Source organism: Abrus precatorius, unplaced genomic scaffold (genome assembly GCF_003935025.1).
Source record: "Abrus precatorius isolate BTA unplaced genomic scaffold, Abrus_2018 Scaffold8, whole genome shotgun sequence".
Taxonomy (NCBI): Eukaryota; Viridiplantae; Streptophyta; class Magnoliopsida; order Fabales; family Fabaceae; genus Abrus; species Abrus precatorius.
In genome coordinates, this window is record NW_020874428.1 from 24,767,905 (window position 1) to 24,795,833 (window position 27,929).

The window sequence follows — 27,929 nt, forward strand, 5'->3', positions numbered from 1 at the left end:
AAGAATTTTTAGGCATATAAAATAAGAGAATTTAGAACTATTTTTATTGAAATTTAAAATTGAAATCCGTAGATAAAATTATGGAATGTGAAGCATGGAAATTTCTTTTGCCAAAGATCTGGTTTTGGACCACTTGCGTGCATGTGATGATAGGTTTGCATTGGCCTACACATATACGTTGAGATAGAACTTAAAAAATGTGCCTCGAAATGCACTGACTGCTATATATCTCCCTGCGCTCTTCATGAAGTTGGGTCTGTCCCGCAATTATTTTTGAGATATACCAACCCATTTAAAGCCAGTGTCTTACGTGTGGACCAATTCATCAGAATGAAGTTCCTCACCGTCACTCCATAAACACAGTGAATTCATGAAAAGCCTATTCTGATAAATTTTCATTCTGTGGTTAATAACCAAAATATCCCTCCCTATGTTTTAGGTTTCTGGAAGGCTAGAAGATAAACTAGATTTTGAAATCGCCAAGATCATAGGCCTTGAGTCTTTGCTCTATAAGGTGACAATGAGGAACTGGAACTTCATTTTGAAGGTGCCCATATGAAGAACTTGTGATTTAATTACATAGACTAATGTTACTCTCATAATAATTTTTATTATAAAGAGAGATAAGATTGGTGTGAAGAAGATCGAGAGAGAAGGAAAATGTTATAAAAAAAAAATGTCAAAATAATGAGCAAAAATAGCATTTTTCAATTGTAAATGGGTTGGGATGTATATTTCAAAAATAATTGCGGGACAGACACATATATGATCATATGAACTATTTTGGAAGATATAAAGCAGTCGGTGCATGAATACCATAGATAGAACACCTCTAATAAAGTTCTAGCCCAACATGATGTTAGGCTAACACAACACAAACCAGATCAAAACATGTATATTTGTGGTCCAAAACGATCTGTTTACGGAAAAAGAAAACTCACCACTTGTAATTCAAATTTTTATTTTACAGATTTTAAATTCAGTGCTTAACATTTTACGTTAGAAAAGAGGTGATTTTATAGAAGAAGTAGACTAAGGATGAATAAAACAATATCTTTTACAAGAAAGCAATTACTTTTGTTTTTATTATGCTAGATAATGTGTGTGTGTGTGTGTCACTGATTTGTTAGTATATTTTGTTCAAAGGCTACAGAATATATTTGACAAACTTGATTTCAATAAATGGTAAACTTCATATGTTTAGAATTATTCTATTTTGTAGTGACTGACGTATATGAATTTGCAAATTGAAATCTGGACTCGTGATGAAGTAGTATGTTCATTAATCTCCGTATCAAGAGACTTAAGTGTACGCCAATTAGACGTAGTTGAGATGGACACAATATTTCTTATTAGAATAGCTGTCACTGTAATAGATCAAAGGGTAATTACGTAAAGATGGTTGTCATAGTGAAAGCTAAAGTTTTTATTTGTAGTTAAGTAGTTTATGTCTTACTTGTATTGTTGAATACATCAATCTCTCATTCATGGAAATGATATTAGCGTTGAGTTGAAACCTAAACCATGAAGACTTCGAGTCCTTTTCCATTACATATACCGTTTAATTTTATTTCTATTTAAATTTCTCCGCCTTTCTTTTTCTCCCGTTAATGTTAAATCTTTGTCATTTGTATAGAGAATAAGGTTAGGGATCTACCTAAGGCTACAAGATAAATGTAATATCATATTTTCGTATCTATCACTTGACCCTATTTTTAAATTTTAGAAAACCCAAATATTGAATCATAAAGAACAATCTTTTTAAAAGCATATACAAATGTATTTGAAGAAATATGCACTTATAATTTTAAAATACACAATATTTATATATATTTTTTTATCATCAAATCGGCTATTCTAGTATAATTGAATTAGATTTTAATCCTATGCATAATTAACAAAAGAAAATATAATAATAATTTTCAATTACAGCTATATAATTGGAATGTTGATGGGCATATTTCCGCACAAAACAGAAATAAATGATCGCTTGTAGAAAAGCAATTAATGGGTAGGTGAAATTCTATAACCTTTTTGGTTTCTTTCTGCATAATTTTGTCATGTTTTCGCAAATATATAATATATGTAAAAAACAAGACTCGGGATAAATACAAAATAAAATAAAATAAACAGTGTAATGATTAATTGGGTCAACTTAGTCGACAGACAGGGTTGTGGGGGAAAAGAGATGTTTCTAAGAAACCTGAATTCAATTCACGTTTTCTAAATCTTATTATATTAAATTAAAAAAAACTATTTTTTAAGGTTACATCAATATATGCATGTGATTCGAAATTGTGATGTTTAATGAGGTGATGCTAACCAGGCATTGAGGAACAATGACAGCAGAAAGAGTATGAGATTTGGCGCATTGGAATATATATTGTCGGTGCGTGTCAATAAGCGAAATTAACTATTGTACGAAGAATATATGTAATTTCCTCAACTCAATCCTGTCTTAATCAAGCTCAAGCTAAATCTTTATGCTTAATTTGGTATTCTTTCAAAAACATAGTGATAATAAAAATGATAATTAAATTATTTATCTGGGCTAAAAGTGATGACATGATACACATTATATGTTACATATTAATTAAATGCCAATGATATATAACTTAATACATGTCACATTATTAATAAATTTTATGAAAATTAATTTTAAAATTTTTAATTTTTTATTAAAAGCTATATGATACATTATATTAAAATCACTATTTTTATATTTAATTTTTAATCAATATTTTTAGAACATTTTAAAACATTTTTAGTATTTAAAACTACACAAAATTTACTCTTTTCTCACTTGTGAGCGTTAATTTGTATGCAACGAAGGCAAATGTTGTTCATTGGGGAAATGCGCAATTAATCTATTGAAATGTCATTATTACATTGCTCTTTTTATTAATTCGAGAGTAATTATTATGTTTGTAGAGTTGTTACTCTAAATCTTGAGTTGATTGGTGCAATTAAGAATCATCATGAGCAGCATCTTGTTTGTTCTTTCACATTTTATATTCTTCCTTTCGGATTACGCGGGAAGATGCATTTAATTTTAAGTTGTTAATTAATTTAACATTTGAATTAAATTCAAATACCATTTTTTAACAAATACATGGATAATCAAATGACACAATGTATATACCAAAATTAAGTGACACACAATCTCATACTCTCCTTTTTTCTTTTTTTTTGAGAATTCATTAAAAAAGTACTTATGGCACTTGTTTAAAAAATTAAATAAAATAAAATTTATATAATAATTGATAATTTTTTAAATAATGAGTAATATTTAATAGAATATATTAAATACTCCATAAAGTAATATAAGAACTCAAAATAATTGATAAGCATGTGATTTAGGTACTAGTTTAGAATAATTATAAATTATCTAACAAAGTTTCCTATTATTTTTTTTAAAATATCTCCAACAGTGTAATACAATTTTAAAAAATTTATTAAATAACTATTGCTATCAGTTGTTTTCCACAAAATGAACTCCATATTTATCAAACAATAAATATTATGTTGAATTTCTCGATTTAAACTAATTACATAAATTGAGACTAGAGAGCATTTGATTCCAAAATTTTCATGAGGCAATTTTGTCTGTATACATTATATCATAAAATAAATTTAAATAAGTTCTGTGAATAGTCTTCCACATTCCTTACCCTAACATGCAAAAGCTAGCATGCATGATGAGATTTTTCTAATGAATAGATGGTTCGAAAAATAAAATCCTTAAAACATTGACAAGTCCTAGGCACACTAAGAAGAAGAGGATTCCTAGTCATGGCAATAAATAATTTCTACAACATTAGCCGTAAGAATACTATTATAATTGTTTTGAGATTTGTTCCTCTCCCTTTCCATGGCATAGTAAAGGTACACATAGCAGAAAACATGGTTATCATAATTATCATATCATTAGTGATAATTTCTCGCTCATTTTTTATATAAAAAAAAAAATTGTAAGAAGGAACAACTACCCGACCCATAAATAATAAAATTTTTCTAACTTATAGTAAAAGACACATGATATAAAAATCAATATATAATAACTAAAACTCCAACTTAACAAAAGTTAAAATAATCCCTTCTCAGTTGATGGATTGGGATTCTTTTTTTTTTTTGGCGCGAACATGATTTTTATCTATCTGTATTTTTTTTTATTTAAATAAAAATAAAAAAATACAGAATATGACGATCATGTTACGAGAGATGGTCATGATTCCTCAGTTAATAGATTTCATATAATATTTTATTAAAAAAACATTTAATTTTTAATAAAAGGTTAATATTTATTATATATTTTTATACAGATTAAAAAAGCAATAAATAATGACAATGAAATAACACGTGGTAGGGCAAAGAAACTTGCGTTGCACACCATACTCACGCGCAGGCACCATGCACTGCTTCAAATAAATATCAAACTACTAGTTTTTGCTTGAACCAAGGCATGCCAAACGTAATCTCTTAATAGCAGGGAAATCGCTTTTGATATAAGAAAGTGACCAACTTTAGACATAAAAGAGCCATTTTTTGCTCAGCTTAAAATTTGTTTATGTTGACATGTTGACTATTTACAAAGATAAGAATAGACAAGCCTTGTATGCACAATGCCACATTTATGGACCCTACTTAGCAATCCTTCCTCCAAGAGACTCCAATTAGTTTACCAAGTTTCTAACATACAACTTCTATGCAGCACCTATATACCATTTTAGATAGTTATATAATACCTGTTATACAAGAACTTTAGATTAAATGAAAAAAAGAAATCAACGTTCGCATTAAAATTCCCATTATAATACATACGTCCAAAATATAATTACTATAGATATCAAAATTCATTTTGCGTGCAATAAATTTTAAGTTAAGGTTTTAAAAGTTTGCCTGTAAGTTTTTCCCGTAAATAATACATATTTGTCCAAACTATAATTAGTATCTCCTTGTTCATAGATTAATGATGTAGATTAGTTCCTCGGTTTTTATATTAAACTGAATTTTCAATCAATGATTATAGTTTCAAAGAAAATATGTTTCATACGTACCAAGTTTTGCAACATGAAAATGACGAGCTCAAAGTAATTATATTAGAAATTTGTGATTTTTTTAATCTTTCTTTCTGCATAAATGATAACGTTGTTGATGTTATTATTCAGTTTTATATTTGTAAAAATTTATTTAAAGCGTATTCCTTAATTTAATTAAAGGAATATGCAGTGATAACTGCTTAGAGTAAATATTAGAGTATCAACAAAGTTCAGTATAATTAGGAGATGATTAGATCTTCTAAGTATGTTAAATGGGGTTCAATTCTCAGTGGCATGCATGTATGAAAAAAAATTATTAAAAGAAGTTGTCTATGTTTAATTGATCTTTCAGTTAAAGTGCTTGAATGAGATATTTTAAATAAGTAATTTATTTTAAAAAAAATTATAATTTTATGTGATAAAATTTATTACATCAATATTGAATTTTAAATTAAAAATTTTAATAGATTAAAATTAAAAAATTCTAAATCCTAATAAAAAATTAGTTTTTAAAATATAATATTAAAACAATAAATTTTGACTCGCAAATTGTAATTTTTTTTTAAAAAATAATTATTCACTTAAAATATCTTATCCAAATATATTTTTAATAAATAAAATAAATAAATATTAGACTTAGCAATCCGTGTTATTAATTAACGTGGATCACATAGATCTTCAGCGAATCCGATCTTCTTAGTCAAAGCAATTTTTATATAATAAAACATGGGCTGTATTCATTTTATTTTAATATATTGGATATTTTAATCAACACTTTTAAAATATTTTTTTAACTCACTTGTAGATGCTTAATTTGAGCAATAAAACTTTAATTCTCTTTAAATAAAATTTTGAATTCAAATTATATATGAATTTTTTCATCCGAATTAATCTTATTACGTGTACATATTTTTAACTCATTTTTAATTTTTAACTTAAAAAATACGTTTTTTTAACTTATTACATTAATATGAGTGCTAACAAATTATTTTAAATTAATGTTTGAATAAAAAATTAAAAATGATTACTATTTTAATTTTTATAAAATTTATTTATTTATTTATTATATCTCCTATTTACTATATTATTTTGAAAAAAATTACATTTTCAACGAAACGGACATTAATTAACAAAGATAAAGTAAAAAAAAAAATGTAAAATGACAATAAAATAAATAAACATACTACTAACGTTACTAAAATGTCAAAGAACTAATAATAAAAAGAATAATTATTATCAAAAATTTTAACATACACAAAAGAACACATAATTAAATTTGAGTTTAATTTTAGTATATTGTTAATATGAAAATATTTTTATATTATTAAATAATTAGAATATATTGTAGCTGTGGTTTTATATTAATTGTTATAAAAATTAATTATTATTACTGGCATGATGATTTATAATTAGATATCAATATAAAAAAATATTTACATTATTAATGTAGTTAAATTAAATTCATAAAATTTTATTAAAAATTATAAAATTTAATATTCTTCAAAACATTGATACTATACATTTTGAAATTAAAAGAGAAAAATACCAATAACACATTTTTTATAACATATTTTTAATATGTTAAAATTGATTAAAAATCATAAAAGTATAAATTAAAAACATTAAACTAGAGGTGAGAAAGAGTACATTTATATGATTGCTATATTTTTTAATAAATTTTATTTAATAAATATAGAAAATATTACTGGCCTTTCTGAACTTAAAAAGAGACTTCAAAGCTACACATGTAACCAAAAGAACAGCTACACATGCAAGGATGTCGCAATAACTCACAAGAGAAAAAAGGGATCTTGTAATAAATGGAGGGAATAGCTGCGTTGAAATCACAGTGAGTTTTAACAACAGAGCAAGGTGGTTTCCTTAGTTGTCACACACAGAGACACCCAAGTGCTGCAACATTCACCCTTTGTGTGCAAGAAACACATAAATTAAAGTGATGGGAGAGAGTTTCACATTCTCATTTTGTGGGGCTCTCTCCCAAAGAGATCCCAACCTATTTTAGATAGATCGTAGGCACACACATCTCAAGCTTTAAAAGACACTCCAAAGTTCAAACCACTACTGGTGTGCTGCACTGTGCTGAGGCTTCACTTTTTTCCAATTCCCTTCACTCCTAAAAAGTTTGTTTAGGAGGGAAGGAGGGCAATGGATGAAGCCAGAGAACCGCATAAGAAACTGAAACACCATTTTGGAGCTTCTAAAATTCCCATAATTGTACAGCATTGTTGTATCTCTCTCTTCATCTTCACCATCTTCACTACCACCCAAGCTTTTGATTATGCTGATGCCCTTTCGAAGAGCCTTCTCTACTTTGAAGCGCAACGCTCTGGGAGGATACCTCACAACCAGCGTGTATCTTGGCGTGACCATTCTGGCCTCACTGATGGCCTAGAACAAGGGGTAGGTCCAAATTCTCAATACCCACATGCTCCTTCATATCAAATTATTGTCTTTCACTTTTTGGGTATGCCAATTCCCAGTCAAAATTGAAGCTTTTGGTGTGTGTAGGTGGACTTGGTAGGAGGGTACTATGATGCAGGGGATCATGTGAAGTTTGGTTTACCAATGGCATTCACTGTGACAATGCTCTCATGGGGTGTCATAGAGTATAGGCAAGAAATTGAAGATTCAGGTGAATTAGAACACACAATGGAAGCAATCAAATGGGGCACTGATTATTTCATCAAAGCTCACACTAGTCCAACTGTCCTATGGGCAGAGGTACTTCAATTCACTCAACCCATTCATTATTTTTCACTGATTTACTTAGAAACATTGGTTCTAGAGATAGAAGATGTGTTTGGATAATAGCTTAATCAAATATTTATTAAATAATCTTTTATTATATAAGAAGTTTATATCATAAAATTAATTAGAAAATTTATTGACATAAATTGAAAAGGGCTTATGATATAATTCTCAATTTTTTTTTTAGGTGGGTGATGGTGACACTGACCATTATTGTTGGCAACGCCCAGAAGATATGACAACTTCACGGAGAGCATATAAGATAGATGACAAGAATCCAGGTTCAGATCTGGCTGGAGAAACTGCAGCGGCTATGGCAGCTGCCTCCATTGTGTTCAGGAAAACAAACCCACATTACTCTCACTTACTTCTTCACCATGCACAACAGGTAAGCTCTATTGATTAATCAAATCAATGCTCTTTGTGTGATTCTGCTTGTTTGATTGGTTTTGACTAGGCGCTATAATTAATGATTGTTGTAGCAACTTTTATACGAGATTCTCAATTTCAAAAACTAATAATTGGAGAGAGATGTAAGAAATGGACATTGTTAGTATTCTAAATGAAATATTTTTATAGAAAAATATCATACATACCCTTCTGTGATTTTTAACAAAAATTTATCATTACTAATCTTGTAAATATCGTTGTTAAGATTATTGGAATTAATATTTATTGTGTGTGTGTAGCTGTTTGAGTTCGGGGACAAGTATAGAGGAAATTATGATTCAAGTGTTGGAGTAGTGAAGAGTTACTATGCGTCGGTGAGTGGATACATGGATGAGTTGTTGTGGGCAGCCACGTGGCTTTACAAGGCCACCGACAGGGAAGAGTATTTTGAGTACGTTATTTCCAAGGCTCGTACCTTTGGTGGCATTGGTTGGTCCATCTCAGAGTTCAGCTGGGACGTCAAATATGCTGGTCTCCAAGTCATAGTCTCTAAGGTAAACTTTCCTTCAATCACAACACTCTTTTATGCCTCTGTATTGTTCCTTCAAATACCTCAAATGTATCTTCTAGTCTTTCTCTGTGTTTGTTTTTCCAACCCCTTTAATCTTTCTTATTGTTTTTTCCCATGTGAGTGGCTTGTTTCTCTCCAACTTTATCTAGATTTTGCTTTTCTAAAATGAAAATGATGGGTTAAATCTTAGTACTTTATTTTTAAAGGTCCATTTGTGGAGTATGCTTGAATTAAGGTATATATTAGTATATTATCTTTGTGTATTCAAAACATAAAATACTAAAAGTGTGTCCGAGTACAAGGTCATGTGCAGCTGGTGCTTTAGCTTTGCATCAGTGTGTAATTAAAGTGGTTTGGCTTATGGTTAAGGCAAATGACAGAGTCTGAAAGCCTTACTTTGTGCCCAAACATCTCATTTTTTTCACTTAGATAAATTTATGAGAACAAATATCAGGAAATAAATAAGAACTGTGGATTTTTGAATATTTTAAAATGTAAAAGTGCACTTAGAAGATAAAAAAATATATTGCATTCATGTATTTGGGTATATCATTTTATTGTTTACTTTCTAAATTATACATCGTGTATAAAAAGTCAAATCTGCAAAGTAATAGCTCAGGGAACAGCATTCCAGCCACATAATCTGCTTCAGTTTCTATTTATATGGTTAAGTTACAAAAGGACACAAAATTTACAAAAATTAATGGTTGGTTGAACAGCATCCTGAACAAAGTTCGCATATCCTTTACTCTTGACGCATTTTTTGGGGTGTTCTTGCTCAACTGTCCTTCAAATATTTATAATTATTATTTTTTTACATTTATATTTTTACCTTTTTATGGCATCATCTATTATATTTTTTATTTTTTTCTCCAACCATTTTACTCTTACTTGACTAGAGCTAAATGATCTTTTTCGAAATATTTAATAAGTAACATAAGTTAGATAATGTAGGTTTCTATGTTGGAGAGTTTCGGGCAAATTTTAATTTGGATGGATGTGATTTTTATTTAGATACATCATGACACCCATATGCATCTTTCTTCGTAAGTCTTGTACGAGTTTATCAAGTAGACGTGAAAAAATAGAGTATTATAATAAAATAAAAAAAATTAGTTTCTTATCTTATTTTATGTTTGATATATATTAAAATAAAAAAATTACATATATATTATGTTTTTTATTTTATTTATTTTTAACTTATGTCTCAGATCAACGAAAGTTGGTGTGAGTGACAAGCGATTTAATATCATTTAAATAGCTTTTGAATTTGAGTATGTGTGTATGCAAAAAATCTTTAGCGATAGATTCATCTATCACATTCAAGTGCGCATTCTGTATCGGATCTAGATAAAACCAGATAAAAAAAAAAATTTGTCTTACAAGATAAAATTTGCAAAAAAAAAAAAAAGGATAATATAAATGTATCATATCTTATTTTATTTATCAAACCCTAAATATTTGAAAAATAATCCATTCAAGGGAAGTACCATTTTCAAAGTGATTGCGGTTATAAGTAAGCTTGTGAGTTCAATGTTAATCCGAATTAAATTTTTTGAGTAGGTTTAGTTATTTGAGTTAAATTAAAATAAAAAATATAATATATATGATCATTAAGTTATAGAGTCAACTTAACAACTTTATTTTCTTTGATTTTTTCTTCTTTTTAGTTTTATTTGGATTTTTTATGAAAATTTTGTAAAAGTTTAAAAAATGTAAATTTACTTTTTGTTCCTTAATATTATTTTGATATTTATAGATAATTTTTTAAAAGATATAAAAATGTATAAAAAATGACTTGACCCTAATCAAACCTGTACTTGGTCTGATCAGTTTGCATTTTGTTTATTTTTTAATTTTATCCACCCAACCCAAGAGTGGTCTTTCTTTAAGATAAAAAGTACACTGCATAATGTTTGATTGGAGAAAAATAAATCATTACGTGATGATCATGAGATCTATGGAAGAGAGTGAATTCACTTTATATCGAACGTCAAGAAAAGTTGAATCATAAAAATTAACAAGTTCCACTTATCTGCTTATTAAGGAAAGAGTTGCTAGTGTTTGAAATCTTACTACGGTTTCATCTTTTGCAGTTCTTGAAGCAAGAGAAACACAAGGAACACAGTGAAATACTTGAACAATATAGATCAAAAGCAGAGTACTATATATGTTCATGTCTCAACAAAAACAATGGCAGCAACGTGGAACGTACCCCAGCTGGATTACTCTATATCCGACAGTGGAACAACATGCAATACGTTTCAACTGCAGCATTTCTGCTCACAACATACTCTGACTACCTTAAAAACACAAATCAAAAGCTTAGTTGCCATGAGGGCATTGTGGATCATGAAGAAATTCTAAGTTTTGCTAAATCACAAGTTGATTACATTTTGGGCTCTAACCCAATGAACATGAGCTACTTAGTGGGCTATGGCCCAAACTACCCTAAAAGGGTGCATCATAGAGGGGCATCAATTGTTTCATACAAAAGGAATAAAGGTTTCATAGGGTGTACCCAAGGGTATGATAATTGGTATAGTAGCCAGGCCCCTAATCCTAATGTTCTAGTTGGGGCTTTGGTTGGAGGGCCTGATTGGCAAGACAATTTTGAGGATAAAAGGAACAACTTTATGCAGACCGAGGCTTGCACATACAATACTGCCCCCTTAGTTGCTGTTTTTGCAAAGTTCTTGCATATAGAAAACCAAAATATGATTCATGATTGTAATTCACATTTGGTTGCTTCCTTCAAATAATATAGTAAATTAATATAATGATATGTATGTTTTTCATAAGCCACTTTAGACCCTTTTTTTATTTGTGTTTTACATTCTTATCGATGAGTACTGATTCGTGTTGAGCTTAGATTTTATGGCCTCAAAATGTACTTTCATGTTAAACAAATCTATGAATCCATCCCAGACAAATTAAAACCGTTTATCAAATGGCATCAGTGATATGCATCATTACATTTGTGAAATTGAGTTTGGATGAAACAATTGAATTTGGGTACAATGCTCAATCAATTAAATGAAAAGGTCCATTTATGATTTATTCGTGTAGTGCCGAAATTCTAAAAAAATTCCCCTTTCTTTTGTAATGAAAACAATACGCTTCCCTGTTGAGGCTATCGGTTATTGAAAATTTCTCTGTCTGAATAGGTAAATGACAGAAGTTGTGAACTCATTTCAACATAAAAATACAGGCGTTGTAGGAAATCCCTCTAATTCACTATTTCTTTTTAATAAAAAAAAGTAAAAATATAATGAAAAAATTAATTTGATAAACAATAAAAATTTAAAAACGATATTAAAATTGACTTTAAATTTGAAAGGCAAAAATAATAATCTTACAATTATCATTACAATGATTTCCTTCAAAGAGAACTCCATAGACAAGTGATACGGTAAATTTAATATAAAATAAGTATGTTATCGAGAGAATTACGTTACGTATTAGCGAAAATTTGTTGGGTTAACCCTTGATTCCTTTTGATGAGTTATCGTAAGTCATGAGTCAAAGTGTCAAACCATAAGAATTGTGTGGCTAAATTCAGAGTCTCATGCAATATTTTTTATTTTATTTTATTTATTCTGTGAACACAATCTAGCAATGCTATCCTGTCAGTTGACTTATTGAGTTATGGGTATTCGTTTCCGAATTTATATTTTAAGTAAGATAATATGATCAAATGTTAAAGAACCACATAAACTTTATAATTGGTTATAAGATTTTATCAAATAAATTTAACAAAAATAAAAAAAAATGCGATCACAATATTTAGTTTTTTTGTTAACGTGTCAATTCATGCTACAGATTGGAACACCGTAGCAGAACAGACACAAGATTTTTTTGTGAGCTAGTAATGCATCACTTCAACCATGATTGTGATGTAGGAAGAAAAAGTTACTTTCTTGTTTACTATGGTAGTTTTGTTCAGCAAGTCAAGTTCTGGGTCTTGTTTCTTTGTTTCGATTGTTTAGTTTGAACACTTCATTATTGGCTTCAATGGTAGAAATAGTGGTGTGCCCACTGTTGCAAGTGATCTTTGAGAGAGTAACAAGCCATATTTTGAAGCTCGTGGCGGAGGCATGCGGTTTTGGCGATGAAATTGACAAACTTAGACGTGCCTTACGCCATATTCAGCCGCTGATTGAAGATGCTGAGCAACAACAAACAAGTGACAAAGCTCTCATGTTATGGCTCTCAGAGCTAAGAGGTGTAGCTTATGATGCAGATGACTTGCTTGATGAGTTCTGCATAAGTCATTTTTCTGATGAATTGTCATCACCATCTCGCCACTTTCGCCGTGGCTTTGTAAGTAATGCGTTTCTTCTTTTAGATCATATGCTTGTTGCCTTGAACTATTCCGTAAGTTGAAACGCATTAGGCAGAATATTGATGCACTAATTGGTGAGATGTCAAGTTTTCATTTGAAGGAGGTGAATTGTGTGAAAGGGTGTTTCCTTGGACTTGGAGGGAGGAGACAAACTGGGTCTTTTATAATCAACACTGAGGTTTTTGGTAGAGAAAAGGATAAGGGAGAAATATTGAAGCTGATTCTGGAGAACGAGGGAAACCAAAGTCCTGGAATTGTTCAAGTCATTCCGATAGTTGGTTTAGGAGGGATTGGCAAAACCACCCTTGCTCAGTTAGCTTACAATGATGAGAGGGTGACTAGAGGTTTTGATGTGAAAATATGGGTTTCTGTTAATGAAGATTTCTATGTGAGGGACATTCTGAGATCAATCATAGAGTCTGTGACCAAAAGGGGATGTGAAGTTGCTGGAATGGATGTGCTGCAGTGTCAACTCAGGGATTTGTTGCAGCATAGAAGATATTTACTTGTACTGGATGATGTGTGGAATGAAGATCATGATGAGTGGGATAAACTGAGGATCCTACTGAGTGGTTGTGTAGAGGGAAGCAAAATCTTAGTTACTACCCGCAGTGAAAAGGTTGCTTCAATAATGGGTACAATATCTTCTTATTATTTAAAGGGTTTATCTGATGAAGATTGCTGGGAGTTGTTCAAGCAAAGGGCTTTTATCCATGGTGAGGAGTGCGAGCAAAAGCTTATGCCAATTGGAAAAGAGATTGTGAAGAAATGTGGAGGTGTACCTTTGGCTGCAAAAACTTTGGGGAGTCTCATGCGCTTGAAAAGAGATGAAAGGAATTGGTTGTATGTGAAAGAGAATGAACTATGGAATGTGCTTAAAGGTGAGAATGGAATATTGCCGGCTTTAAGGTTAAGTTATAGTCATTTGCCATCTCATCTGAAAGCATGCCTCATGTACTGCTCTATATTTCCCAAGAGTTATGTCATTGAGAAGGAGAAGTTAATTCTAATGTGGATTGCACAAGGCTTGATTCAATCATCTGAAGGAGAAAAATCACTTGAAGACATTGGAGATGAATATTTCAAGGACTTAATGTGGATCTCTTTCTTTGAGGTTGTCAGAAGGAGCAGTGATGGTGATGTAATAGAATGCAGAATGCACAATCTTGTTCATGACCTCTTGCAATTGGTTGCTGGGAATGAATTTGTGATAATAGAATCTAGTACTGTGCCAAGATATCTCTCCCAAACTCGTCACACATCCGTGGTTTCTGACTTTGGAGCACATGCCATTCCAGAAAACTTGTATGAGGCTAAGAAATTGAGAAGCCTTAATTTACTTTCTCCCAAAGACCACCTTGGAGAAGGCCCTTCTAATTGGTTTGCAGAATTTAAATATATACGTGTGCTAAATTTAAGTAGCAGTGGCATTAAAAGGCTGCATGACTCAATTTCCTCTTTGATATCTTTAAGGTATCTAGATCTCTCACACACAGTCATTGAGACATTGCCAGAGACGCTTTGTTGCCATGCTAGTAAGCTTGAAGTTTTAGATCTTTCTGACTGCCATGAACTCATTGAACTTCCAACGGGGTTATGTACATTATTCAATTTAAGTCATTTGAAAATAAAGGTTGTGACAGACTAACTCACATGCCAGAACATATTGGACAGTTGCTGCAGCTTCAAACACTGCCTGTTAAAAGCCTCATGCAATTACAGAGACTACAGCTGAAGGGCGAGCTGCACATTAAGCAAATGGAGCATGTAAAACTACCTCGGGATGCAATGGCATACTTAAGTAGAAAACCACATCTTCATTCATTAAGTTTATCGTGAAATTTGACAATGAGAAATGAGTCTTGCGAGCTGAATGGTGAAGTTTTTGAGTGCATTGAACCACATCAAAATTTGAAGAGTTTGGATATTCAAGGATATCCAGGTATCTGCTTTCCAAGATGGATTGGTGTTGTTAAACTCCCTAGTCTAACCAAATTGGTATTGAATAATTGTAGGAGATGTGAATATCTCCCCACACTTGGAAAGTTTTCATTCTTGAAAACTATTCACTTGCAAGGAATGCATAGTGTGACAAACATTGGCAAAGAGTTCTATGGTAGATGCTCAGGAAGGACATTCGTGTTGTTACAAGAGCTATCCACTGTAGATTTTCCCAATTTGGAATTTTGGTGGAGTATGAATGGTGGAGAAGAATTTCCATCCCTTATTAAATTAACCATCAGGAGATGTCCTAAGTTGAAAAACATGCCATCTATTCCATCTCTTGAACATTTGGAATTGATGAACTGTGATGAGATGATACTATTATCAGCAAGGAATACTTGCTCTCTCTCCACGCTTATTATAGATCAATTTATAGGGCAATTGGTTCCTTTAGAAAGCTTACTTCGAAACAATGCTTCTCTCACTTCTCTAACTATTAGCTCCTGTCGAAATCTCAACTCCATTCCCTCAACCTTAGGATGTTTGATGGCACTTAAATCATTGATAATTCGTTGGTGTGAAGAGCTTCTTACCTTACCTGAAGATGTGCAAAAGCTATCCTCATTGGAATGCTTGGAGCTAAGTGAGTGTCATAGCCTTGTAGCTTTGCCAGAAGGTATTCAAGGTTTACACAAACTCCATTCCTTATCTATTGAAAATTGCAATAGCATAACTTCTTTACCAACTGGACTGCAATGTCTCACTGCTCTTGAGCACTTGGCAATAATGTATTTCCCAGTTTTGAATCATTTACCTGATGAACTAAGTAACCTTTCAATGCTAAGGAGTTTGTACATCTTGAGTTGCCCAAATCTGTCATCTCTTCCTGGAAGCTTGAAGCATGTGACCTCACTACAAACTCTTGAAATACATAGTTGTCCTAGATTAAAATCTCTTCCTGTGTGGATTCATAATCTTGCATTTCTTCGATCTTTGGTCATGTCAGACTGTCATAATATAGACTCACTTCCAGAAGGTTTGAGGCACTTGAACAACCTTCAGCATCTATCAATACATGAATGTTCAGCTCTTGAGGCGGAATGCAGAAAAGGTGTTGGTAGAGACTGGCCAAAGATAGCTCATATTCCACATACATATGTTGCGAAATTTGGAGCTTGGGGAATTGTCCCATGGGAGCAGTTCCACTCATTAGAAGCATGGAGTGGATCATCAAATTGTTCGCGAAATATAATAGCCGGCTTTTCCTTTAAGACTTCTTGTATTATATTTCAGCATATTTAGTTTGACCAATATTTGTGTGGAAAGTATTAGAACACTTGAATTAGAATATTTTTATGTCTGTAGTTTATAAATTTGGGAATTGTTTTTTCATCTTCTTTGACCAAGTTTTAGATTTCATTGTTTTATGCAAAATTGATATATGGGAGAATCCTGGTTGACACACTTCATGTATAAGTAATTTAGTTTAACAATTGGTTGGATCAGAGTGCAGTAGAAGATGTTTGATGTTGAATAGAAAATGCACGCAGGAATGATGGGATATTTAAACACAGTACATCGTATTGATAATTATTATTGATTATAATGTATAACTATTTTACTATTCTAAATATAAATTCTCGTGCCTAACAAAATCACTGGAGAAAGAAAAATCACGTGGCCATTCCTCTTCCTCTAATCCTAGTTCCCTGTTCTTGCCCACAACATAATGTTGGCAATGAACAAGGTGAATACTTGCTTATCAATCAGTAAAAAAGCAAATGAACAAAAGATGCCTCAATTATTGAGGCCATTGCCATAAGGGAGGATATGCATTTCTGTTTAGAATCTCAAATTTTTTGTGGGTGTAACTGTTGAAAGTGATAATATAGGATTTGTTTCATTGCACAATGTCCAGATTTCCCGCCTTAAAGGTATGCTTTTGGATGACATAGGAGAAATGGGTTCCATGTTTGGTCAATGGTCAACTACAGTCTACACAAACTCCAACATTATCAATCACTGCGGCTCATAAAGTTGGTTCCCTATGGATATGGATAATGGTAAAAGCTTCGTCCATGAATTGCAAATTGAGACATTCCTTCATGGATTTCGCTTTTCTTTTACAATATAGATAGACTTTATTATTATCATTATTATTACTATTATTAAAGTAGATTAATAAACCTTAAATTTAAAATTATAGAAATCCATTAAAAAATGTTAACTTATAATTTACAAACTTATATTACTTCTCTGAATCTTTTTAAGGTGATCTCTTGCAGCAAAACAGAAGCATTTTGTGTTCAATATATGAAAAATGACATTTTATTTATTCCTAAATTTTAAAAATGTTACTTTCAATTCTCTTTATTTTTTATTGGGAAGTTTATAAAAAAGAGAGAAAAAAAAGTATTATATAATAACCGAAAGCTTTCTTTTGTGTCTGCCATTGGTCTCAAATTCTGAGAAAGCTCCCTTTCCATGATCTCTGAGAAAAAATTGAATTCAAAGTTGTGATATTTGGGCAAATGGGTATCTATCAACGTCGGTGGCGGTGGTGGAACGTCGTCGTTCTGATCGGAATGGTTGGCGTTGCTATGCCCGTTACCGGTTCCGACAGTGAGGAGAAGCAGGAACGGGTGGTGTCTCGAATTGCCTTCGGATCATGCTCCAACCAAAGCGCTCCTCAGGTTCCGAAATTTTTCTATTTTGTTATGCTTTTTTATTTATCTTTCTTCTACTTTTCTTTTTGTTTTGTCCTGTCTTTGTTTAATTTTTTGCCCATGTTGCAGTGTCGTTTAATGGAGCTGATATGCTAATGATTCTGTTTTTTGTTTCAACCATGATGACCCAATTCTTGTACTAACGTGCTGTTTGCAATCCCAATGCTACGTCAGCTTTAAGCAAACTGCAGTTCTGTACTCAACTTAAAAAAAACAAAAACGTTGTTAAATTCTATCAAGGATAAATTTTCCATTTTTTTTTGTAAAATAATAAAAAGAGAGATTATTTTTATGTAAAAGTAACAAACCCAAGCACTGTTTTTGTTTGTAATTTTGCTTAAGTTCTGGAACCTGTTTTCTGTTCTTTCTGACAAGTATAGGTTGGGATAAAGATGCATAGTATGATATAATTCTTCTCAGAAAGGGTGAGATGCACTTGAAATTTTTATCCCAGCCTACAAGAAATCAAAGTTAATTATATGGGAAACGAATTCAATTCCTTGTCTGTTGCACACTTTTACCACTTGAAATCATTCATGTTGAAGTAAAATCAGGAAGCTATTTATTTTTCATTTAGATATGATATTTGCTACCTCTTTCAAGAAATCACAGAGCTAGAGCTACACATTAAATGAGAGGAGTTACGTTTTGATTTACTTTTGGTTTCAATTTGGGTTTGCAGCCTCATTTGGCTGCTTTAATCTAAGGAGAAGATCAATGTTAGTTTTTATTATGCTTTAACTTTTTTCACGTCAGCTCATTTATATGTATATGCTTTGTCTTGTGTTTCTTTGACAGCACATTTGGGATGCAGTGGTAGACTTCCATCCCCAAATTTTTATATGGCTTGGTGATAACATTTATGGAGACACCAAACGACCTTTTAAATTATTTGGACGAGAAAGGACTATTGGTCCATGGAAGAATGTTCCACGATTTGTACCGTCCTCTGAGCCGGAAATGATGGCCAGATACAGAAAGGCTAATTCTAACCCTGGCTATGCTCGACTTAAAGAGAATGCTGAGGTGCTTCATTTTAAGTTTTTATACTTGTTTTTATTTTCTAGTTCATATTCTCATTGAAAGCAGAATATTGTTCAAATGTTTATGGATTGTTTTACAAAATGGTGATGTGTTTACTCAACTTCTTTAGCCTAACTACTATATTTGGAATGTTATTATAGGTTATTGGTACATGGGATGATCACGATTATGGATTAAATAATGCAGGAAAAGAATTTCATGGAAAAATCATCAACCAAAAGTTACTTCTTGATTTCTTGGATGAACCTCAAGACAGCCTCCGGTGGGTGGATAATCTCCTTTTCTGCATTAGCATCTTTGACTTATTTTTATGCTTTATTTTGGGCTTATTTCTTGTACATTCTATCCAAGATAATTCACGAGTATTTATAAAATTGTTCACTTGATTCTGTGGGGAGTTTTTGAATATCACAATGCATATCAATGGTTGTGAAATCTCAATTTTCTTCAAGGAGAGTGAAGACAATTTTTCATGTCTGAGTCTCTGATTAATATATGCATCAATCATTAATATACTTTCATCGGCAGAAGCTTAGATTTAGATTCTAACTGTAGCTTCTTATTTCAATTTTCAGGAGGAAACAGGCTGGTGTATATGCCTCATATACTTATGGTCCTGTGGGCAGAGATGTCAAGGTATTGACTGGATTAAAAATATCAACTTTATTCTTTTTTTTAATTCATAAAACCCTTTCATGATTATTATGTGTGGTAAGCTGGTAGCCACTACATGATGATCATCTTGAATGTCTTGTGACTGTAAGGATAAAACTGCAGAGCTGCTTCTAAATGGAATTTTAACTTTTATGTTTTAATCATGCATCTTGTTTAATACTTGCTTTTATTGTGGATTGGGAAAAACTATTCAGATTGTCCTCCTAGATACCAGATACCACAGAGACCCTATAGGAAGTGATGGAACCATTTTAGGTGATTCACAATGGTTATGGTTGGAGAGAGAGCTAAAGGGTCCACCAACAGCCATTACAATTATTGGGTCTTCTATTCAGGTACAAGAATTGGTTATCAATTGTTATTATTATCTTTAAGATTAATCAGAATGTAATTTTATTTAGTGTTAAACATAATATATAATATAACATCAATATATTTATTAGTTTTCACTACCTTATCAACTGTCATACTCATTTTCTTGGTGCCTTGTGTATAGATAAGTTTGACTGGTAAAGGTAAAAAGAAGGTAGTTTTAATGACTGAGCAAGTGAAGTTCTGCATTTTAGTAGCTTTTGGGCTTTTACTTATGAAATCTTGCTGATCTCAGTAGAATTCAATTTTCTTCCTTGAAGTGTTGCACCTCATAAAATTGAGATATATTTCTCCTTTCTTTATGTAGTTAACATGAAATTTGTTACTATTATTTATTGTAGTATTATCTGTCATGTTGATGATTTAGTTATCTTAGCCAATATGCAGTTACATGACTCATACCTGAGAGATTCCAACTATTCAATGCTTGGTTTAGTGATAAATCCAGAAATCTTAGTTTATTGGGGACAATGGAAAAATCTATAGACCAAAATTTTTATGAAGACTATGGGGATGAATCATCAAAATAATAGGATAAAATAAAAACTAGCGTTGTTATCACAAATTTTTAAAGGCTTGAGGAGTCAAACTCTCCTGTAGATAGGTCCATCTCTGGTTTGATCACGTTTGCCTGTTTCATATACACATTTATATATTCAATTAATCTATATATCAGGTTATATCAAATCTTTCAGCAACCATTCATCCATTGTTCTCAATGGAATCATGGGGTCATTTTCCAAAGGAAAGAGATCGCCTTTTCAAATTAATAGCTTATAGTAAGGTAATAACTTTCAGTGCACTCATTTTCTAGCTTGGTTTTCTATGTTTTTCATCTATGGTGTTATTTACGTAATATTGTTATTCATTATTTTTTTCACATCTTAATAATCCTTCCTGTACAGAGGGGTGGAGTATTTTTTATAAGTGGAGATGTTCACTTTGGGGAAATCACAAGATATGACTGTGCTTTGGACTACCCACTATATGATGTAACCTCAAGTGGGGTTACTCAATCAATTGAGGAGGTAGTCCCACCTTTCTTGCGTTTTCTAGTGAGATTTGTGGCATGGTTGACCCCATCTACAATGAGAGTTAAGGGCCAAAGTTGCCGATACCGTTCTTGTATATATGGTAAACTTTTCCTCCTTATTTTTTGGGTATGTATATTTACCTTGGTTTCTTTGTTTTGATGTTTCAAATGTGGGCTTTTGTTAGGCCAGCCAAACTTTGGAACTATTGAAATAGATTGGGACTCTCACCCGGTGACTTTGAAATTCAAAGTTAGAGACAAGAATGGTGTTGCTGTTACAGAGGTCAATGTTTCATTAATGGAATTACAACCACTGAATTCAGATTCAGAGACTGGGGACAGAGTAAAAGCAGGACATAATAAGAGGCATTGCACTCTTGAAGTTAGTTTGCCATGGATTGTAAGATATCGCCTGGCAATCTTATTTTGTTTTGCCTTAGTTGGTAAGTCACTTCTAAGTTCAAATTGCTTGACATTTTATCCAAGTTGGAATATGTGTTGATTCATTGTAATGAAATTATGCATGCAAAAGCACATGCACGTACACACACTCCAAGACATGACTTAATGAACCCTTTCATTCGTGTGTGCATATATTTGTACTTTGGATTCGATTCTTTCAAAGTGTTCATGCTAGTATGATTAATTTTTTTCTGTGGATTCTCTAATTTTTCTTACTATCATTTGGTTAAGGGATATTTTTCATTTTTTTTGCTGCAGTGTTGCTTCTTGCATTCCTAGGGCTTGCTTACATTTCTTTCAGAGTTTTCCGACTAGGAAGCTGCAAAAGAAAGTACGATTGACACACATAGATACATACACAGTCAGCTAAAGGGAGCTCTCTTCTCCTTTGTAGATTTAACATGAGTGATTATAGGTCAATAAAATGTATAGAGTATTCTTCTACTGTTTTCACTAATCAATCCTTTATCAATAAGTACAGTTAGAAGTTGGGCTTTGATTTCCATTTGTAAGTTTATTAGCAGTTGAACCATTTGATATGATGCATAGAATGTCATTGGGATGGAATCCTTTAACTTTTGGTGCTGCTTCATTTGATTAATTTGTTATTTCACAAATTTGTGTTCCATGATTTTGGATATAATACACATTTGGTCCTTATATATATTTGATACTCATTCTCAAATTAGTCTTTATACAATATTTTGTTAGGTTTTTGTTCACGTTCTTATAACACAGTTTAAAAAATATTAGTGAACAGTAATTTTACTAATAATGTTATAATAATAGAGATTAAAACATAACAAAATGGTATAGGGACTAAAATACATGTTTTTAGATATAAAGACTAATTTATAAGTATTAATTATAAAAACTAAAGGTATAATTATCTTATTTTTTAAAAAGCATTGATGAGAGAGAGAGTTTGTAAATGAGTAAATTAGTAATTGGTAATGTACATTTATTCTGATAATTTTACATTGAAATTTTATTGAACCTACTCTTTCACTCTCTATATATGGTAAAAAAAAAAAGAGAGGAGGAATTTGAGTTTTTCTCTCTTTTCTTAATAAATGGAGGCATAGAGGTAATGTAAAAGACAATTTGTGTAAAAAATAAAACTTTATTCACTATCATCATAAAGAAGATACAATGTTTTGGTTAAAACCTATAACCTGTTAAGTGGTCGTGATATTGTGATCAGCTAACAGCGAAAGTGCTTTCTTCCAAGTGAAATGGGGCTTGAGTTGTCAAGGTACCAACTATTAATGATTAATGCAGTGTTGTTTGTGCTGTTATGATTGGGACATATGGTAATAGAAAAATAACTATCCTTTCCAAGCTGTCATTTTTGAAGTTATTTGTGATAGTATAACTTTTTTTTTTATCTGAATTGCTACGCATACATACTTCTTGTACTGATTTCAATAAACATATATTTGGGTAATCATTTGTGTTTTGGTATCTAAAAGTATCCGTCTTTATGAATTAAGATTCGAAATTGGTTGACTTACTAAGTATTTCATGATGCGGAAATGGTTAAATTGTTTACAAATTTTTCTTTTCAAGGATTAATCTGTGTAATGAAAGAACTTTCTAAGACCAATTATTAAATTGCATATTTACTTTCCAAATTTATGTCGGATAAACCCAGAAAACACCTAATTCGAAGTCAACCTAAAGTTAACAAAAACCATAATACAATAATTTTTCCTAAAAAAAATAAAACAAAAACTATGATGAACAACTTCCTCTCTTCTTCCTTGGGGCCCAGTCTCAGTTGCATCGATGATGTGCCTTGACGTCTAAAGCGGGGTGTCTTTTTCCATTTGAGATACTTTTGTGGTCTATGAATAATTGGCACACCCTAGTTAAAATATAAAATATTGTAATTAAAATTTTAAAAATATACAATGTAAATTTTTCTTAGCATTTTGCCTCTGTCCTGTTTTGAAGTCAATGTATATTCCAGCCTTTCACTGGCCAAAACAAATGTGGTAGATCAAACAATTGTTAAAAAAAGACAGTAGAAGAAAACTGTTTATACCTCAGTCCAAAACATACAACTGTTATTTATGTGTGTTCAGTTTTCCTATCCCTGCCACTTTAATTTTTCGCAAGTTAAAAATTAGTTGTGGGATGTAGACGGTACATTATCCAATCACATAAACAACTTGTGTGTGACATCCCCTCAGTTGAGGGAATTGTATATCTCTCATATTTTCCTATGACGTAAAAAGTCTTGCACTTATATAACAAATTCTATATCGTAGCAGAAACATGCAAATGAAAAAGTAGTTCACCCCCTAGTGGAGAAATTTAAAAAAAATCTAATTTTTTCCATAAAGAACAACTATTTAGATAGTAAATCAAGGGTGGAAAGAAAGTAAAAATCTAATCTCACTCATGAACTATTATTTCAGTTGCAGAAGTCCCAAAACAAAACGTCTTTGACTTGGTTGCTACCCCACCCCATTCACTTACAATGATGTCGATTCAGACCAGAAAATATTAAAAGTCAAAACACTGGAAGACGCGTTCTTTGAATATGCCACACCATTCTTTCCACATTCCCACAAAACGAAGGATACATAAGAAGGAAAAAAAAAAAAAAACAAACACTCGCATTCATTTAAACCTCTGCAGCAGGCAGCAACCAGCACCTTCACCATCCCAAAATGGCCACATACACAATCTCGTGTGCCACCACCATAACACTAGTACTATTGCTGGTTACTTCCTCCATCCAAAAATCACGAGCACAACAAGCGTACGTTAACAACAAACAACTACAATGTGACAATGAATACAACGAGACAAAGGGAAATCTCTGCAACAGCATCCCTTCATGCAATTCATACCTAACCTTCAAATCATCCCCACCAGAATACAGCACACCATCTTCCATCTCTTACCTTCTCAACGCAACACCCTCTCTCATAGCCACCGCCAACAACATCACCGACGTTCAATCCATCCCCGCCGATACCATGGTGACAGTTCCCATCAATTGCTCCTGTTCTGGCCCTTACTACCAACACAACGCTTCCTACACCTTGAAGACCCTTGGAGAAACCTACTTCTCCATTGCCAACATCACCTACCGGGCTCTCACCACGTGTCAAGCACTCATGGCTCAGAACTCCTTTGGGGAACGCAACCTTACCGCTGGTCTCAACCTGCACGTGCCTCTCAGGTGTGCGTGTCCAACCCAGAAACAGCGTGATGCTGGATTCAAGTACTTGCTCACGTACTTGGTGTCTCAAGGGGAATCAATTTCTTCCATCGCTGATATCTTCGGCGTTGATGAACAGAGCGTTTTGGATGCTAACGAGCTTACTTCTTCCTCTATTATTTACTACTTTACACCAATTTCGGTTCCTCTGAAAACAGAGCCTCCGACGAAAATACAGATAGCGGCGCCTCCGACGGAGTCTCCGCCGCCTCCGGCGGGTAACGGAGGTTCCGGGTCTTCCAAGAAATGGGTCATTGTTGGAGTCACGGTTGGGGTTGCTCTGTTGGTGATTCTTGTTCTAGCTCTGTTTTTCCTCTGTTTCTATCGCCGAAGGCGGCAGCCGGAGCTTCCGCCGGCGAAGCCTTTCTCGGCTTCTTCCCCAACCGAAGCCACCAAGAAGGGGTGGGATACTACCCCAACAACGCAATCGATGTCTATTTCTTCTGAAGGGATTCGCTATGCGATTGAGTCGTTGACTGTGTACAAGTTTGAGGACTTGCAGAATGCAACAGGGTTTTTCCGTGAAGATAACAGGATCAAGGGATCTGTTTATAGAGCTTCTTTCAAGGGAGATTATGCTGCTGTTAAGATTCTCAAAGGAGATGTCTCAGCTGAGATCAACATTCTGAAGAAGATTAACCACACCAATGTTATAAGGTTGTCTGGTTTTTGTGTCTACAAAGGTAACACCTATCTTGTGTATGAGTTTGCTGAGAATGATTCTCTTGATGATTGGCTTCACACTGAGAAGAAGTACCAGAATCCCATGTCTTTGAGTTGGTTGCAAAGGGTTCAGATTGCTCATGATATTGCTGATGCTTTGAATTACCTTCATAACTATACCAACCCTCCGCATATTCATAAGAATTTGAAGAGTGGTAATGTTCTTTTGGATGGGAATTTTAGAGCCAAAGTTTCAAACTTTGGATTGGCAAGAGCTGTGGAGGATCAAGGGGATGGAGGGTTTCAATTGACAAGGCATGTGGTGGGAACTCAAGGTTACATGCCACCTGAGTATATTGAGAATGGTTTGATTACTCCAAAGATGGATGTCTTTGCATTTGGGGTTGTGATTTTGGAGCTTCTTTCGGGAAGAGAAGCCGTTGGTGGAGACAAGAATGGATCGGGGGAGCAGATGCTGTCAGCAACTGTGAATCATGTTCTTGAAGGAGATAATGTTAGGGAGAAACTTAAAGGTTTCATGGATCCAACTTTGAGGGATGAATACCCTTTGGATTTGGCATACTCTATGGCTGAGATTGCCAAACGATGTGTTGCTCGTGACCTAAATTCAAGACCAAACATTTCTGAGGTTTTCATGACTATGTCTAAGATTCAATCCTCTACTTTGGATTGGGATCCATCTGATGAGCTTGATCGATCCAGATCTGTTAGCCAAATCTCTGATAGCAGATAGGTGATAGAAAAATATTTGCTAGACAACCTTTCAAGTGTAGACATCTATAGAGAAATAAGAAGAGAAAAGAAACAAGTGATAGATGCGTGGATAATGTGATATAACAGGAAGAGAGATAAAGGGCGTGAAATAGGTTGTGACACTGTTTAAGGACTTAGGGTGTTTAAAATTCAGAATTGTAGATGATAATGCGTAATTCGTCTCAAGAACTTGTCATTATGCTATTAGCCAATTGCCTCAGGCTCATGTTTGAATAAGAAATTTGTTCTTTAATAATGTACGTGCAGAGTTTTCTTTGGGCCTCCTTTGTATCACATGTATTGATGGCTGCTACCACAAATTGAAGTTCACACTTAACACTAGCAAATTCTTGTCTTCCTAAAAATGGAAACTTCAATTCAATATGTTATTTTGTAACAGAATTATAAATGGTATTGTTTCATTTGTTAATGATATCAAATTGAATTATAGAAAAAATTCAGCTAGTACTTCGAATTCGAAGGCCCGAGCATGCATTTCATATTTTCTATTTCTTCTCAATGTAAAATCCTTTTGATGTTTCACTTCATTCTGTGAAATAAACTGTGGAATATGAACATTGGCCAATATAACGGTTGCCAGAAAAGGGATCTGTTTGCCTTGCCTTCATATTCTTCTAGAATTTGGGTGGTACAAGCTGTTTCCTGATTTGTGAAGTCTTGTATGTTTAATGATTAAATAATTTACTTTGTTTTTGTTCGTTAATTTCGAGCCTTTTGGTGCCAAATACATCCAATCAAGGAAGCATGACTACTTCATATTATATTCTTATATGACATTGATTCTAATGTGTATGATAAGGCAACATATATTTTCTAAATTTCTATTTGATAAGGCTTGACTTGACCTACCTTAAATTTTTTATAATAGAAAAAAAAAAAAACAAAGCGTCCTTTTGAGGTTCTGTCCCAAAAACGTAATCAACGTTTATATGTTTGACGTCTAGGGATGGAATGTCGATTGAGCCTCCAGCAATTCAGCTTCTTGCCTTCTTTCACTATTTATGTTCTACTCTGGTGTCAGAAAAAAATAATCTCATTGATTGATTTCCCTTCTTTGAGGTGGATTTTCTGACAAACCCAACGAATTACAAACAATAATCACAATCAATCTTAAAGTGGCTGCAAGGGTGCAACCTGATTATCAGCCCATTCCTAAGTGTTTTTTTAACGGTTACAATGATGTTCTTGGACAACATAAAAGCAGAGTTCAAGGTCACAAATTTGGACAAGTCCATTGTTTCCTTTGGTAAAATTTGAGATTTAGAATTTGGGTATCCCAAACTATTGTTTAGTGCTCAAGTCTTGGTCATTCATTGACCAAAAGCAAAAAGTCTTGGGTCATTCCGCTAACTGTTGAGTGACCCAAGATGAAAACGTTCTGAATGCAGATGGTCAAGGCCAAAATGGAACGTGTAGGACTCTAGCTGGATGGAAAAGTTACCGTCATATTACAACGTGAAGACCAAGTCACGGAGGAGACTATCACTGTCAATGTTACACAGTCAAAGTAACCCATGGTTAGCACCCAATTTGACCAATTAATTAAATAAAATATGCATCTAACAGCCTTTAATAAAATATGATTATTCTCAAATTGTCTGGTTTATAGCTCATGAATATCCTGCTATTTCCATGCTTTGAACCATCCACTTGTGATCCACTATTATTCTGCGGGTCTCTGTTTTTTCTTGGTCCAAATGTGGGTATTCTTACCTATATTTTGTTGCTTTAGTTTTGGGCTTTCAGCTTGTTCTGATATATTTTTCAGTCAAACACTGAAGCCCAAGTCCCAGCATAGACAATAAATTACTCACTAAAATATGATGTCAATAAAAATATGAACTTTTTATTCCTTGTTCAATTTTA

At 32.8% G+C, this 27,929-nt stretch overlaps 3 protein-coding genes across 4 annotated transcripts; all 3 read left to right on the plus strand.

The window, feature by feature from the left end:
• Positions 1 to 7,100: 7,100 nt before the first annotated feature.
• LOC113847323 (endoglucanase 11-like) lies at positions 7,101 to 11,531 on the plus strand. The gene is made up of 5 exons (XM_027476339.1): positions 7,101 to 7,460; positions 7,569 to 7,781; positions 7,996 to 8,196; positions 8,498 to 8,752; positions 10,866 to 11,531. The coding sequence occupies exons 1-5, from the start codon at positions 7,206 to 7,208 to the stop codon at positions 11,529 to 11,531; spliced, it is 1,590 nt and encodes a 529-aa protein (XP_027332140.1). The 5' UTR covers positions 7,101 to 7,205.
• Positions 11,532 to 12,753: 1,222 nt separating this feature from the next.
• LOC113846198 lies at positions 12,754 to 22,049 on the plus strand. 2 transcript variants are annotated; one of them, XM_027474188.1, is made up of 9 exons: positions 12,754 to 13,092; positions 18,583 to 18,810; positions 18,969 to 19,090; positions 19,404 to 19,464; positions 19,698 to 19,838; positions 20,552 to 20,659; positions 20,781 to 21,009; positions 21,094 to 21,351; positions 21,629 to 21,732. In XM_027474188.1, the coding sequence occupies exons 1-9, from the start codon at positions 12,784 to 12,786 to the stop codon at positions 21,709 to 21,711; spliced, it is 1,539 nt and encodes a 512-aa protein (XP_027329989.1). In that variant the 5' UTR covers positions 12,754 to 12,783; the 3' UTR covers positions 21,712 to 21,732. The 2 variants fall into 2 exon arrangements, with proteins under 2 accessions (XP_027329989.1, XP_027329990.1); XM_027474189.1 differs by lacking the exon at positions 12,754 to 13,092 and adding an exon at positions 16,826 to 17,751 and having other exon boundaries at positions 21,629 to 22,049.
• Positions 22,050 to 23,665: 1,616 nt separating this feature from the next.
• LOC113846660 (protein LYK5) lies at positions 23,666 to 26,920 on the plus strand. Its single transcript, XM_027475155.1, has one exon. It carries the CDS (start codon positions 24,049 to 24,051, stop codon positions 26,020 to 26,022), a length of 1,974 nt encoding a protein of 657 aa, XP_027330956.1. The 5' UTR covers positions 23,666 to 24,048; the 3' UTR covers positions 26,023 to 26,920.
• The last annotated feature ends 1,009 nt before the right edge of the window (positions 26,921 to 27,929 follow it).